General features: G+C 39.9%; 1 protein-coding gene across 2 annotated transcripts in view; it reads left to right on the forward strand.

Moving 5' to 3' along the window:
* nkd2b (NKD inhibitor of WNT signaling pathway 2b) overlaps positions 1 to 15481 on the forward strand; it is a 33918-nt gene extending 18437 nt beyond the window's left edge. The window contains exons 4-10 of one of the 2 annotated variants that reach the window (XM_047362184.1): positions 10306 to 10366; positions 10752 to 10879; positions 11732 to 11827; positions 11989 to 12130; positions 12635 to 12706; positions 12802 to 12926; positions 14141 to 14657. In XM_047362184.1, the coding sequence (XP_047218140.1) occupies positions 10306 to 10366; positions 10752 to 10879; positions 11732 to 11827; positions 11989 to 12130; positions 12635 to 12706; positions 12802 to 12926; positions 14141 to 14524 (1008 nt within the window). In that variant the 3' untranslated portion in view covers positions 14525 to 14657. Of the gene's footprint in view, positions 1 to 10305; positions 10367 to 10751; positions 10880 to 11731; positions 11828 to 11988; positions 12131 to 12634; positions 12707 to 12801; positions 12927 to 14140 lie in introns of both variants that reach the window. The other variant, XM_047362183.1, reaches the window with a different exon arrangement.
* The last annotated feature ends 293 nt before the right edge of the window (positions 15482 to 15774 follow it).

Genomic DNA, 15774 nt, shown 5'->3' on the forward strand with positions numbered 1-15774 from the left:
TACAGAACAATAATGTATCATTCATGTTGGCTAAATAATGAATGGAAAAGTAGCTTGTGACCACATGAATCAATCATTTTACCACTGCCCAGTGTTTCAGTCAGATATGGCAAAATGGTATGTCAGGTTTTCTTGGCAAGGAAGTACCAAGTTGTTAGCCAGTGCTCATCAGAGTGTTTTTGCAACAAAAGCTAATTTTTTTACAAACCATTTTTCTCAATCCCCAACAATAGCCATAGCTGTGGTTTGTTAGTTAGCTGAACAAATGGAAAAGCAGATCATGAATCGTTTGATGCATGCATTGATCTTAGAGTGATTTTGAGTTTTATTGTGATTGTAGTCTTAAGACGACCTTGTGTGTTTTAGGGATTTTTTGCAGCTTTGGTTAAAAAGCTTAGAGTTTCAAATACTTTCCAGTTCAACAAAGCTGTCTCAGTCAAGAGATTTCTTCCAGCTGTAGAAGCTCCTGATTCAAACTGAGCCTGAGTCTGTGAGCCAGGTTCATCATTTCCAATTTCTGAACTAAAATTGACTAATAAATCCAGGAAAAACGCATGTATTACGCATAGATTTTTAACGTTTTTTCTTTTTTTTTTGGTATAGTTGTGTTGAAAAAGGGGTAAAATAACAATCCGCTAAGATTTCATGTCCATCTGATGGCATTTTCAGTCCCCAAATGGTTGTCACCTGTGACACCTCTTGTACAAAAATAGCCCTTGAACCAGTTAGAATGAACTTGGACAAGTAAAGAAATCATCCACAGACTGCAAATCAAAATATGATTAAATAATTAAAATATCTGTCAAAATTTACTCTAGTATTTAGTTCAAGGCAGAAGATATGCTGACCAGGATCCAGAATAACTCCTGACTGAACACTCTACCTTATGACCAGTTCTGATTGGCTGATTGATTTTGAAATACTTGTCCTGTTTAGAGTCATGTATTATTTATAATGTTCTTGTTCATCTATATTTGTTTTCTGGTGAAGAAATACCTGGGATGTACAGAACAAACAGCACATTCTGCAGTCAGAAAAATAAAAAAATGGTCCAATTGTCCATTTCTTTATGCCAGGGAGCTTTTTAAAATTATTTTTAACTTTAAAAGAGAATCAAACCAAAATAAAATTTCTACTCACCACAGAAAAAAAGGCTTGTATTTTAACTTAATATTTTGGGGTAAAAGTTAAATAAACATTGAAGTGGTCATTTGCACTGTTGAAGGTCCTGGTTTCGAGTCCTAGCCACAGCCTTTCAATGTGGAGTTAGCATTTTCTCCTTGTGCACGTGTGGGTTCTCTGGCATTCTCCAACAGTTAAAAACTATGGATGTTTGGTTTACTGGGCTCTCTGAATTCCCCTTATATGTATGGTTGTTTTTCCTGTGTGTCTCTATGTTGGTCTGTGATGGACTGGCAAGCTTTTTATGCTGTTTCTGCCTTTTGCCCATTGAATGCTAAAACAACTGGCACCAACAAATACCCCCAGGTGTACCCAGAGGATGGAAATAAAATAACTACATGTTTTTTGCTTTTTAGTGCTGGTTTTCCGAAGAGAGCAACCAAATACTATAGCGTGCATAGACCGTGTAAAACCAAGATACTTTGTATTAGTGTGGAAAGGTCTTTATCTCTATAAATGTCCTTAATGTTTTCTCCTTCAAAGAGAAAACTATTTATTATAAAGAAACACTTGCAGTAGTTAAAAAAACAAAAAATAAAGCAGACGATACATTACGACCAGTGAACATTACTCCCTTAACCCTGTCAGTTAGTGTTACGTGGTATGTAAGATAAAATGGCTAACAGACTTCACTGCCTGTAAGTTAGAAGACTTGTCACCACTTTTCTACACTGACATACAGCTGTCCTTCCCCAACATGGTTTGTTTACATTTCTCAGTCACCCACAGGAGCTGTGCAACGCCTCTAGCTCCCTCCAACCACAGGGCCTCGCCCCTATGATCCGCCACGGGTGCTTTTCAGAGCTCTGACTCAAACCTCTTTGCCGCCTAACAAAATGAGTGATGAAAACTGTGCTATCAGGGGTTATCTCACAGGTGAGAACAATTATAACTGACAACTCAAAGCTCGACGGGCAGCTGGAAACCTGACACTGATGACAGCAGAGCGAAAAAGCGGTCTTACAGGTGAGAGTGATGTGTTGAAATGATTTTTACATCATGGAAGTAGACAAAGCAGAGTTTATAATGCTTGTTGACCCTGACAGTTTAAAGAGTTGGTTTGTGCTAAACCTTCACCAACATGTTCTCAGATAAAGTTGTGCAGAAATTAACTACCTTTGGACCATAACGGGAATGGGTTTTAGCCACCTCACCCACAGCCTGGCACTCTGGCATCCTCTATGTTGTTTAAAGGGCCCGTGGAATGTGGAACAAATACCCTCAGCTTTATCGGCCTCGGCATACTCCCCATTGGCTGGGTTTGAGAGCCAGGGGCCAGAGCCTGAGCTTACAGAATTTCACATGGAGGCCTGAAACAGAGGAACATCTTGTTTTGGTCCCATACAGGCTTTGATATGCCATCGCCTTGTGCAGTTGCCCGTTTCTTGTCGTCAGGTTGTAAGTGTGCTATCTTAGGCATACTACTTTTCTTTTGTTTTGATGAATTTTTGTTGTGTGGTGCTGAAGAAGAGTCACTCATTTTAAAACTGAAAAAATAAATATACAATGCGTGAAAAGTATTTGCCCCTTTACAGATTTCTTCTGTTTTTGTTTTTTTACACTTAAATGTTTTGAACAAATTTTTATGTCTGACAAAGATAACTTTTTCAAATGATTATTTTATTTATTTAGAGAAAGAAATCTATCCATACAAACCTGAACTTATTGGAAACCATTGTTGCTCCAATTGTTGAATCCTCAATTGACTGTGATAACCCACATTTTAGGTTAGTTTTCACTAGCCCCTCCTATGATTACTACCAGACATGTAGAATCAAGAAATCACTTAAATAGAACCTGTCTGACAACATGAAGTAGGCTTAAAGACATTGAAAACAACACATCATGCCCCAAGAGCAGACAATAAACTAAGTAACTGGCATCTACCAGTTGAGAAGGGGTCACAAAGCCATTTCTAAGGCTTTGGGTCTCCACCAAACCACAGTCAGAGCCATTCAATCACAAATGGAGAAAAGAGTGGAGAACCTTCCCAGGAGAGCTTGGCCTACCGAAATTATTCCAAGAGTGGATCGTCATCATCCAGGAGGTTAATGTTAATGTTGTTCAGGATTCAACACTAATAGTCAAACAGGGTGGTAGTGTCATGGAATGAGGCTTCTTTGCTGATTCAAGTCCTGGATGACTTGCTGTAATCAATAGAAGCATGTTTTCTGCTCTCTACTGAAAAATCCTGAAAGAAAATGTCCAACCATCAGTTCATGACCTAAAGCTAAAGGGCACTTGAGTTATGCAGCAAGACAATAATCCAAAGTAGATCACCAATGAATGGTTTACAAGGACAAAATGGAAGATCTTGAAATGGCCTAGTCAAAGTCCAGGCTTAAATTGAATTGAGATGCTTTGACATGTCCTTAAACAGACCCTTCCTGCTCAAAAGCCCTCCACTGTGGCTGAATTAAAACCATCCAGCAAAGAAGAGTGGGCTAAAAGTCCCCCACAGAGATAAAATACTCTGTTCTAGTTGTTACAAAAACGCTTGATGGCGGTAGTTGCCACCAACGGTGCCTCAACCCTTGATTAGGTTTGAGGGGCTTTACTTCTTCCACATAAAGCCATGCTGGTTTTTATTGCTTTTTTTTTCCTTTATAAATGTAATCATCCTTTAAAAACTTCTTTTGATTTAGCCACGTTATATTTGTCAGATATCAACATGTCTTTGACATTTAATTAACAAAAAGCAAATAATTTTGCACTGCACTGTAGATTACCATTTAGTGATTCAAGAAGAGGGTTTCATACATTACATTTAAAACCATGACAGCAAATATAACTAGTTTTAATTAGTGCTAAATATGAGTTTCATGATTGCCAACTTCACTCAGCAATTTGTGCTTGAGGACAGACTGACAGGAGATCCAGGAAGCGAAAGGAAAATCGTTTCTTAAATCAAGAGTATTATGCGTTGGTTTCCAAAAATAATGAATTCTATAGTGTAAGCATTCAAGAAGTTTAGACACACCTGAGCTCTTTCAGTATAATTTACCCTATAAGCTTAATGAAAGACTGCTCAAACCTTGGTTAGAACTAATCGTTCAGCTGTATCCTCACTGAAGCATTTTCTCCAAATTAATAAGACTGCCACAGCTTCCTTTTTATAGCAGACGATCACACGAGTGATCTTGCAAGCTGCCATAACTTCATACATTTGCCTCATCTAGATTGGTGAGTTTAATGGAGTCATTGGTATGAAGGGCATGATTCCTACGGTAGCTGAATGTGAGACATCTGAGGGCACGGTGCTGTGCTCTATTACATCAGGCTCCTATCAAAGCCCATTTTAATGAAGGCAGGCTCATTATAGCTGTGGTGACAGATGCAACGCTGTCAGCCAGTGATGCTAATCTTTGTTTAGGGCTTTGAGGAGGTCACAATCACAGTGGGCGAAAGATCTCGTGACAGGACAAAAAGTGGAGAGGAGGCTCATTCCTCCACTGATTGAAGGGGAGCGGGTGACTTTTAACGGTGTGCACGCTGCTCTTACATAGACAGACAAGCATGTTCATCTCTCAGCACAGCTGTTTTTATAGTAGGACTGAAGAGGCTTCGCCTTAGTGATTCATGTTCTGCCAAGGGAGAGGTTCTGCCTCCTGTTTGACCTCAGAGAGGTTCCTGCAGCCCTGAAAAGAGGGCCATATCTGGGCCATCTAAGCTGCATGAGGCTGATCCAGATGCCTTCTGGACTGATTTCATGTCCACAGGTAAAAAAGATCAGATAGGCGCGGCGCTGATGGTGTAGGGGTTAAGTGCGCGACCATATACAGAGGCCACAGTCCTCGAATGGCGGTTGTCCCAGGTTCGAGTCCCGGACCTGGTGACATTTACCGAATGTCTCCCCCTTTCTCTACCCCTCTTTCCTGTCTACCTACTGTCAAAAATTGAAAAAATAAATGCCACTAGTGCTGAAAAAATTACTTAAAAAAAAAAAAAAAAGATCAGATACACAGATAAAAAAAATTAACAAAGAAGAAATTGAATTGATTGAAAGTTATTTTCAGGCTGAAGACTGCAGGCTCTTATATGTGCATGGTATTGTACAGTAGCATTGTCCCCTTTAAGTGTTTTACAACATAACTTAATATTGCATAATGACGTTTTGTGCAGAAATAAAATATGTATTTATTTATTTTGGGTTAAATATCTAAATCTGTGTTTGTAAAACTACTTAAAGCAAAGCAATTTTTAGATTTATATATAAAAGCTGGACATACTTGTAATGTCATATTTGTATTACTTTACTGTTTTAAGCACTGAGTTCAACATTTTAGCCAAAAGTATCTTTGCTTTTAAAATAGAGTTGCACCAATCAGAGATCTTTGACTGATTGTCTTGTTTTGCAAAGCTCTGACTTCAAGATACAGATTTGAACTGATTCAGATTTTCTTTAAGAGTCACAGTTAAGCCCCAAAAATATTCATATCCCTGGCAGATTTACATTTAAAATTAATTTAAGTCAACTAAGATGTTTGTTTCTGATAGTAAATGAGACATGCATCTTCAAACACATAATAAAATCACATAAAATGAGTTTACATTTTGGAAACAAATATGCATGTGTTTTTATTTGCATTTTATTAAAAATGGCACATCAAAAATTATTTATACCCTTCGCAGAAGTCAATGGAAGGATCTTAATGTGCATTAAAGTGATTGAACCCGTCTTATGACTGCTGACCAGTTTTTGACACGTTTCCTCTGGTATTTTGTCAGTTTGTCTTTGGTGCTGAGCTCCAAGTCTTTGAGCTTGGAAGGCCTTCTTGCCCAGAGGTTTCTAAAAGGCCGTCTGCATTTCCAAATCCAGAGATACTTTTATTTTTCTACTATTATTTTTAATGGATTTGTTTTAAATATTTAAACTGTAAATGTCCAGATACATGCAGCTCTCACAGTTTCACAGGATTTAACGGCTGTCTGTCAAATTGCACAGTTAATGTTTAGGCCTTCATCCACTTCATCTGTTCATACAGTTCTTTGGACAAGACAAGAAAATCCAAATGTTACTCCTAATGATATCATAATTCAAGGAGACAATAAAAAACAAGCAATAAAAACACCTTATTAAGTTAAACACGATGCTTCATAGCTACACAACTGTAAACCCACTTCCCATTTGCATGTAAAGCAACATCATGTTGAGTTGGAAAAAAACTTCAGTACCTAAATAAATGTTCTAAACTCATTTGCTAGAATCTATTTTAGAATTTGATTTCTATTTCATGTATGCAGATTATAGGTTGACCACTGCACAAGTTATTATTGTAAAGTTATCACAAATATTCTTACTTAGGATTTAGAAATTGTCAAAAAATCATCTGAAAAACCTAAAACTTTAAATTCTAAGAAAGTATGGAACCAAACCGAAAAATATAAAAACTACACCGCAAGTAACAACTTGAAGAGGACGTAGATTGAAGAATAAGAGAATGGGGTGTCAGTCGTCACCTAAGGAGCTTGTTCATTAACTGTCTTGCAGGAGAAGAGGCAGAAGTTGCCAAAAGTTCTTCATCTACTCTTCACACTTCAGACCCCAAAGTATTTTAGGCAATGGCCCCTTCCCCCTCTCTCCACCCGTCATCTCCTTCTCGTTTGCTCTGCCTCTTTCCAATAGAACCGCTCACATCTGGTTTGGAGTCGAGGCCAGGTTGGTTTCAGCTGAAATGGAGGGCTTTTATTTGTCAATGGCTCCCGTGCCTCTCCAGTTTTAATCTCAGGAATGTACAAGAAAAGGCTGTTTGTTTACAATCCGGTGTTCCTTTCTGCATGACCATAACATTAAGTCCTGATTTGTCTTTACTGGAAAACTGCACAATAACTTCCAGTTAATATTTGGGTTGAGGAGGAATGCTGGTCTGCTGGCTGGTGGTCTTGAGGGTGCCACCGAAAAGGCGGCGCCCTGTGAAATGTAAGAAAACTTCTACTAATAGCCCCATAGCATTTACCTCCCAATTAAATACATCACACAACAGAGAGCTTAGATTCTTGACATGATTTTCATAGAATAATAGATAGGTGCCTATATTTTTGACAAAAAAGAATAGCATCTACTCATGCTCAGAACTAACCAGAAAAAGACACACAAATTCAAAACTGCACGCAGAAGATGGTCGGATCCTGTTTTTGTGTCTTTCCACCATGTGTTTGTGCTTCGACACGCGTTAAGACATCCGATCAAGCAGGCATAGCTCCTCACCCGAGGGCTCAGAGGAACTGTGTAAACAAAATTAATGTTAGCCTCCAATGTTTTTAAAAGCACAATTTTCAAATTGCATCACAATGTCTGGAGTGTGGCTCTAAAGAAGTGCTTGCACTTATTTTTAGGGGTGAGCCAGAGAGGGCGATGTGAGAACAAAGATGTTCACTGTTTTCTACAGGGAGGATGGGTGGTAGGCAGGCAGGGGGTGGCAGAGGTGGGGGTGCGGGTAGACTACTGGGGGACGTCTGATGTCACCTGGTAGGGAGCTATGAAAGCTTCCCCTGGTTACCCTACCCCACATAAAAGTCTGGCAGTTAGACTGGGGCTTTAGGGAAGCTTGGCAGAACTGCTGCATTAAACAGGAACAAACATCACACACCTTTCTTGTTGAGGCCTCGGAGAAGCAGTATGTTTACACAGAACAGTGCCACTACATATTTCCAATCTTTTTTTTAAGACAATGGAGATCTAATACCTTTTTGAAGTGTCTCCTCTAACATGTGCACATTACTGTTAACAGTGATTTTACCTGTACACCTCAGGTAAAATTAAAATGCTACCCAAAAAAACAGTTTATTTCTAAGATACTTACAAATGTTCATAGCCTAAACAGACTAAAGAGCCATTTGTGATCTTATAGCAAAAAAAACAAAACAAAAGCTGCTCAATGCCAGAAAGCAGTTAATTGCACATGTGGAGGGCAGATTTGATCTCATCACCGTGGGCGATGTGGAGGGACATGTGTTTAGAAGTTAAACTGCAGACTGCGGTGAGGTCCAGGCTGCTTTCTCATTAGCTCCACCAATGGATGTAATGAGCACAGAGGTGGGGCTGGTGCTATTGGTAGGGGCACATGTGTTTGAGACAACCCCGTTTGTCCCCTCAGAATTGTGTGTGCCGCACAATACATCTTCTGTATTTGCTACATTTGCAAATAATACACGTGTACACGGAGTCCCACCTGCCACCTATTTGATGCACCAGTTTAATAAAAATCCTTCCTTCCTTTCCTTCCTTCATTTTCTGTTAGATTTCAAACTGCTGCCTCCGTCAAAGAACCTCCAGCATTTTCTTTCCTGATTTATGTTTTATGCCGCTTGGAAGACAAAATCAGTTTAAATCTAAATCATCATGTCAAATATTAAAGGATGCTGGAAATTGGTATCCTTTGGCCAGGATCGGTCCACCTCTAAAAGATAATGTCTGTAATTTAGCGGTGCTTATAGTTTGCTCTGCCACCTTTAGGGAATGAGGAAGGGAAGAATCAGTGGCTGTTTTTGATGTTCCTCGGAGGCCTTACACGCTGGCCTTCATTAGGGGGACTGCAGGATAAAATGGAAGGGATAAAAGCTTTAAGATCAGAAGGAAAACAACAACTTGTTTGGGCAAACCACAAAATACGGATGCAGTGTGTGTGTATATAAATACACATTTTCTTTATTTTTGTTTCAAGAATGTGTGCTTCATGATGAAGGGTTTCATGTTTATGACCAACAAAACAGTTTCCATGAGTCTGAAGAAACCGACAGATTGGTCCTATCTCTCAACTTCCATCCTCCTCTGCCCCTGTTCTCTTATCAGCCTTGTTCCTTTCTCGTCTTTGTTCAACTGATCTTCCCGTCCCTCCTTCTTCCCTTTTATCCGCACTTTGCCATCTCCTTCCTCCTGCTCGTCTCCCAGGGCCCCTGGGGGCCGTACGGGCCTTAACCTCCGAGACATATCAGAATGCCCTCCCATTTAGCTCTGAAGGTCACGACCAGATTAGCATCCTGATTTATCATGTTCTCAAGTCCAGAATAATCAGTCTTTGAGATTGTTAAACAGAACCACAACAGGCTCTGGCACTCTGATTACTCTGAGAGGCAGAGGGGGTAAACAGGGAGGGGTCTCGCTCACCTAAACGCATGCAGATGTTCTTGCTCTCACTCGAACCTCGGCTCCGTCAAAAGGTACACCGAGTTCTTTTGTTTTCCCTGTCTGTTTTTTATTTGTCTCAATTCAGTGGGCCTCCTTGATTTAATCTGGTGCGATTTTATTTCAAAGCCTGCTGAGCAGCTTAGAGGAACAGGGAATGACGTAAATAAGTTGAATCATTTGCTGTTTAAATATTTGTGGTTTAGGGCCTGTGCTGCACTAAATTTTCATTGTTTCCACAATGCACTTGTAATTGGAAAAGGCCTGAGAATGTCTGTGTGCTGCTGCCTCTGTGTGCCTTTGCATTTAGCACATGTTTGGTATACTTTGCAGTCCGGTTTTATGCAAGATATGGATTATTCATAAATGGAAGAAGACAGTTCTCCTCTCCATCCCTCTTTTGTTTTTTGGCGGTGTAATTAGTCAGATTCATCCTATCTGCAAGGAAATTTCCATCTAGCATTCAACACAAATGCTGCCCAGACCTTATTCTGTGGATTGTTGCACATAAGCCAAACGTTTGAGAGTCGAGTGGCAAAAAAAAAAGCAATACAGCAGAACTTTTTTCCTAAACTGGGTTCCCGTCAAACGCTTCTCAGTGGGTCTCTCACGTCATGCAGGATGAGAATAAACAGGTTGGCTGAGAAAGAGAGCAAGAGGAAGCTCAGATGATGAAGCGCATCACAGGCTTTTTGACGGATGTGAGGGATCCATTTGAAGGGCTCGGAGGAATTTTGAAAGCTTGGCTGTGGCCGTGCTCACTGCGTCCCAGACTGTGAAACACAATAAGCGTGCAGATGTTCAAAGTGTTTGGCTGAGCTGGAGCCTGGAGCCCTCTGCTGCTCATCTGAGTAGGAAATGCTTTAGCTGGAACTGTTTGTTTTCTCTGTGTCTGTGGTCTGAACTGTAGATTCGCTTACATCTCTGACCCCCCTCTCTCCTTCTCCTCTCTCCTATCCTCTGTCTCTTTCTCTCCTCATTTCTGTTCTTTTTCCCAGGACTTTCCAAATACTGAACTGAAGGACGGACAATTCACAGACCAACACTGTACCCTAGCAGGTAGGTGGAGAACACAGTTAGCAGATCAGGCATTTTAAGACAGATCCCACAGCTTTAGTTTGGTTGTAACACCTAGCCCAATAAAACATGTGAACTTATGTTTTCATCTAAAAATATTTGCTTTGAGCTGAGCATATAATACCTCATGGACTGCAAATAGCACCGTTAAAGAACTCAAATGAAGAAAAATAAAAAGGCATTACTGACACAATTAACTCAATGAAAGGTTTTTCTAATAATTGTTTTAAAGTTGCTGGATACATTTATAGACCAAAGTATTAAATAAAATACCTAAATGGAGGATATATTTATATCTAAGATTGTCTTACATTGAACAAAATCTTGTCTCTGGCTCTTATTTATCTAATTTTTCCTGCATTTACAGGGGTTATTCCCCAGGAGAAGGCTGAGGGCTGTGAAAGCTACCTGCAGTACCTGCACTCAGAGTATGGAGAGAAGGAACCTCTGAGAGATGCCACCAAAACCTCAGCAAAGAAACACATCAGCGTCAATGTGAGACCAAATGTGATCTGGCAGCATTTCTGCCTTATTCTGATGTAATTTTCAGTTAGCAATCACATTCTGTAACTCATTTCAATGAGTACAGTTACAAAACCAGACCCTTTTTGCAAGATATTGGCACTATCCAATACTGTGTCCATGAAAATCAGAGATTTGTTTATTTGGGTCAAAGGTTGATAAGCAGTGCTGAGGTCAGTACCTGTTGACTATAGAAATATGTAAATCTTCTATCAAAGTGAAACCTTTTCGAGTTGTGCCAGTCCTCTCAGTAGACAGACCCTCTGTGTGAATGCTGATCGCTCTATGCATGATATGAAATGAACAGAAAATCTTTAAAATTTGTAAAGTATGCAATGAAGAAACACTTTATGAGGACTTGCACTTCTCCTTGAGGTCTACTCCCTGGTTGATGCTTCCTTTCTAGAAGGGTCAACTTTGCATGCTGTAAATAATAGTAGCCATATTGCCAGAATAATCTCAAGTTTGCAGCTGAAAAAAACAAATAATAGCTTTGCATTTTTTTCAAACCAAAATGATGATGACAGTTTGGTGGTTATTTCTCTTTGCTCTGGTCTTTATGAACGCATAGCCCACTCCCTAAGACAGCTTCTAACTTTTCTGCAGGATATGACAATCTTTTCTCTTCTATAAAGCAATATGCCTGTTTTATGAAGACCTTTTCTAACAGAATAAGCTATACTCTGCTGCCCTCTGCTGTCTTACATGTAGACATGTTTGCCATTGGCATGCCTTGAGAGCATAATTACAGTGATGATGAGGACGACAAAGAGCTGAACTGAATTGTTTGTGTGTATTAAAGTGTAACAAATGTTTTCTTTTCAGGATGTGGAGTGTGATGTTTCTGTGGAAGATGACAACCGTCAGGAGTGGATCTTCACTCTTTATGACTTCGACAACAGTGGGAAAGTCACCAAAGAAGTACGTGGGCTGTCTTTGCCTCTGGCTGATGAGTTGCTGTCTTTGTAATGCTTCCAAGAATACCTGTCTAAACTAATGTTTATTCTGACAAACCTTCTCTTTAGGAAATTTTTTTTTTGTTCAATTCGGGATTGTAAACTTTGTTTTCTGGGTCTCTAAAGGACATGTCGAGTTTGATGCATACCATCTATGATGTGGTGGACGCTTCCGTGAATCACTCCTGTCACAACAAGAGCAAGACTCTGCGCGTGAAGCTGACCGTCACTCCAGAGCTGAGGAGCCACAGAAGAGACACAGGACCAGGTGACTGAAAAATAAACCAACCCCACCAGTTTCCTGCTCAGTCTTGAAGTCTGGAAAAGTCTGGAATTTGGTTCTGTTTTTGTCAGGTTTTCTCAAGTATTGAAAAGTGTTTGAGTCTCCAGATGTTATTCCTTATTTTACAATAATAATAATAATACTATTACCAAAGGAAGTAAATGTTTTGTATTCAAATGTTGGAACTGTTACGCAAAGTACTGGAAAATTCTGTATATTTGAGTCTGAAAAAGTAAGAAATTTGGAATTTAAATACATATTTGCTGAAAAAACATGTGTAGATGTTTTAGTTTTCCTCCCCATAGAGTGCCTTTATGAATGCATGAGTTTTAGTGAAATCTTTCAGATCAATTTGGAGGATTTGGTTTATCACTCACTGCAGAGTGTTTTGATAGAGGCATGGATTAAAGCTAAATCATATCATATTTAAATTTATTTCTGACTAATTATAAAGACAAGCGTGTTCATTCAGTCATTATTTAACTTCAGCTTTACCTCTTCAGAGCGCCTTCACCACGATGAGGGCCGTTCGTCTGACAAGCGTCTCTCCTCATACTTCAGGTGAGTCTTTGTTTGAAACCTTCCTTATTTGCTTACTAAATAAAAAAAACGTCAAACCCAATCATATAATTTTTTATTTTACTCCTCTAATGCAGCAAGGGGCAGAGCAATGAGCCTCCGGCCGCCGAGGGTCAGCATTACTGCGTGGATGAGAACACAGAGAGGAGGAATCACTACCTGGACCTGGCTGGCATTGAGAACTACACGTCCAGATTTGAAGGTCAGTTCAGTTCGACTTTATTTAATGATTTTCTATTCAGCATACATACAGCTGTATCTATTCAACAAATTCAAGCTCCGGCTTAACAGCAATAATCTAAATGCTATGGTTGTGGCCTTCAGCCGTTTGCTGTGACTATGCTGCAGAGGGACAGCGTAGTCACAAGAAACTATCTTACAATACAACAGTTTACAATGCGAGACAAAAGCATAATGATTTATTCCAGTAAAATATATCTTAAATAAATATTTAAAGTAATCTGTTGTCATCCTACATATTTCACCAACCATATTTTTCAAAATTGTTATGTGAAAATAATTGTGTAGTCTCAGTTTAGTGGGTTTCACAGCCTGCATTTTATTGTCATTCTAATACACATTTTGCATTCATAGTATTTAAGTTTCAAGGTTTCGTAGATGCATTACTTTTGTGATCGTGATTACTAAACGTTTTGTGAATAGTTTGAGTTTGCACACCATCTCTGAATATAGTAATAATATTAATCTCAGTTCCACTTTTTTTATCTGGAATGAAGAACACCCTTACCTCTTTTCAATAATAGCATGCTAGTCAGCAAAGTTTCGTATGGTGAATGAGAATAACTTCTGACATTGTAACTGTAGTGATGTCCCATGAGGTAAACCTGAGAAAGAAAATGTGTAAAAAGTGCTTACACTGACCCCAACAAATGCTTCACAGTAGCTGAGTGCAAACAAGCAGTCATTAGGGGTCTCCAGCTGCTGTATCAGTGCCACAGCTACAGTTGCTGCCATTACCAGCATGCATCTGCAAGCCGGCGCTCACTGCAGGGCGGCATAACTAAAGAAATAACAAGAGCGTAAAGGATCGCCAAGTGTGAGCTGCAAACTTCAACTAGTCCAGCAGTCTGTCATGGTTTCTAAGTTCAACTTCAAGGTGAATTCCAAGTTGGACATAAACATTTTCATATTTAGATTATTTAGATTTCAGAAGCTACAGGTACAGGCTTGCAGAATTTGTAGCAATACCCTTTTTCGCATTGTTCTGGATTGATGCACCTACACTTCAACTTATTGTGTTGTCTCTGCAATGTAAAATGTGTCCAGTTTCTCTGTTTGTTATCTTTATTGCAATGATTCAAAAGTTCATTTCAAGTTTGCGTTACAGGTTTAGTGAGAGAGATATAAAATTTATTTGATTTATATATACCATGACCTTCTCTATGCTATCTTCAGGAACCAACACAGTCTTCCCTGCTCAAGAGACTCATGTTCGTAGCTCCCAAAGCCAGAGTCGCTCTCGCTCCCATGAGCCTGAAGCCCAAGTTGTTTACCACCGTCGTTCACAGGTCATCGGTGAAAGCTACAACCCTGCAGATCCTCGAGCCAAAGGCGTGCAGGTCCTCAAATCCCCTAAAGGAGCCTACAAGGGAAGTGGAGGGAATAACGCTGGTGGAAAATCCAACAAATGCCATGGTTACCACCTTCCCATCCAAACGATGCTGCATGGTGGTAACGCTGCTGGTCACGGGGGTCAGGATGTGTACCACCTGCCACACCAAGCTCAACCCACAGGCCACCACCAACACCCTCTGCAGCATAGTCACAGCAAACGGCTGAAGGCTAGAGCTCGTGATTCCCTGTCCCCAACCAAAACCCTTCTGACTCCTCAGTCTCACCACCAACAGCAGCCCGCAATGCAATCCGTGCCGAGCATGGAGCGGGAGCAGGCATCCGGCCCCACCGGGAACCCAGGGTTTGTGGTTCCTGTGGTGCAACGCCATGAGCATCACCATCACCATGAACACCATCACCACCACCACTACCACCACTACCACCAGACATGACAGCCATATATACATACTGTATTTATGAGTGACTAAAACCATTACAGGACCAACCACGCTATTCTGAAGGACTAATCTAATGGAAATGTCTCACACTCCATCTAGGATCTTCAAATCCTCCTGATATACAGAAATATCCTGAGAAATGCTGTACGGAGCAGACAAATTGTCTGATGGTAAACGTTATCTGCTTAGCAGGATGTTGGTGTTTGATTAAAAAGCTTATGTGGAACAGTTTTTCAGTATTTTCTCTAGATTTTCTACTTGAAACACTCCTTCCACACATTTATTAAGGGATCCAGTAAAGAAGAATATCATATAACTTCTGTCATATCACTAATTTTCCTCAATCAGAGTCCTGTAAAGCTACAGTGTATGTTCGAATAGTTGTTGTTCTGTGTGAAACGTTACCACGAATGCAGATCTCAGGTGTAAAGGTGCTGCTGCTCTCAAGCTTCACACAGAGGCCCCACTTTCATGGGACAGGTGCTGTGGGCCTGAGTGCTTCCTGTTAGGGTTTATTTGTGTGTGTGTGTGTGTTTGGGGGGGGGGAATCACCACTGCCAGTTTTAATGCAAAAGTATCTTCCTGTATGTTTAAAAAATCTATATATGTAAACACATTTTACTGTATAATAATTATACTCTATATGCATATTTCCTCATGGATATAATTATGCACATATGTATTTTGTCTTTTATATATTTTAATAAACATTATATATAGTTCATTCTTTTTTCTTTCCAGGCAGGTATTTGATTTATTTATTTCTATGCATGATTTCGTTCACCTTTTGCTTAATGGACAATACTATTTCTATTTCTTTGTTTCAGTGCGCCTCTGTCCTCTGTCCTTTGCAGTCCAATCCTAACCCTTCCTGTAAAATATCAATGTGTCCTTGGTTGGCATTTTCCTTGTTTCTTGTTTTTGGACTGTGGGAGGGAGCTGCAGTACACGGAGAGAACCCATGCATGCACAGGGAGAATCATGCAGAAAGACCACTGTCTGGGAGTCGAACCCAGG

The sequence above is a fragment of the Girardinichthys multiradiatus genome, chromosome 3 (genome assembly GCF_021462225.1).
Source record: "Girardinichthys multiradiatus isolate DD_20200921_A chromosome 3, DD_fGirMul_XY1, whole genome shotgun sequence".
Taxonomy (NCBI): Eukaryota; Metazoa; Chordata; class Actinopteri; order Cyprinodontiformes; family Goodeidae; genus Girardinichthys; species Girardinichthys multiradiatus.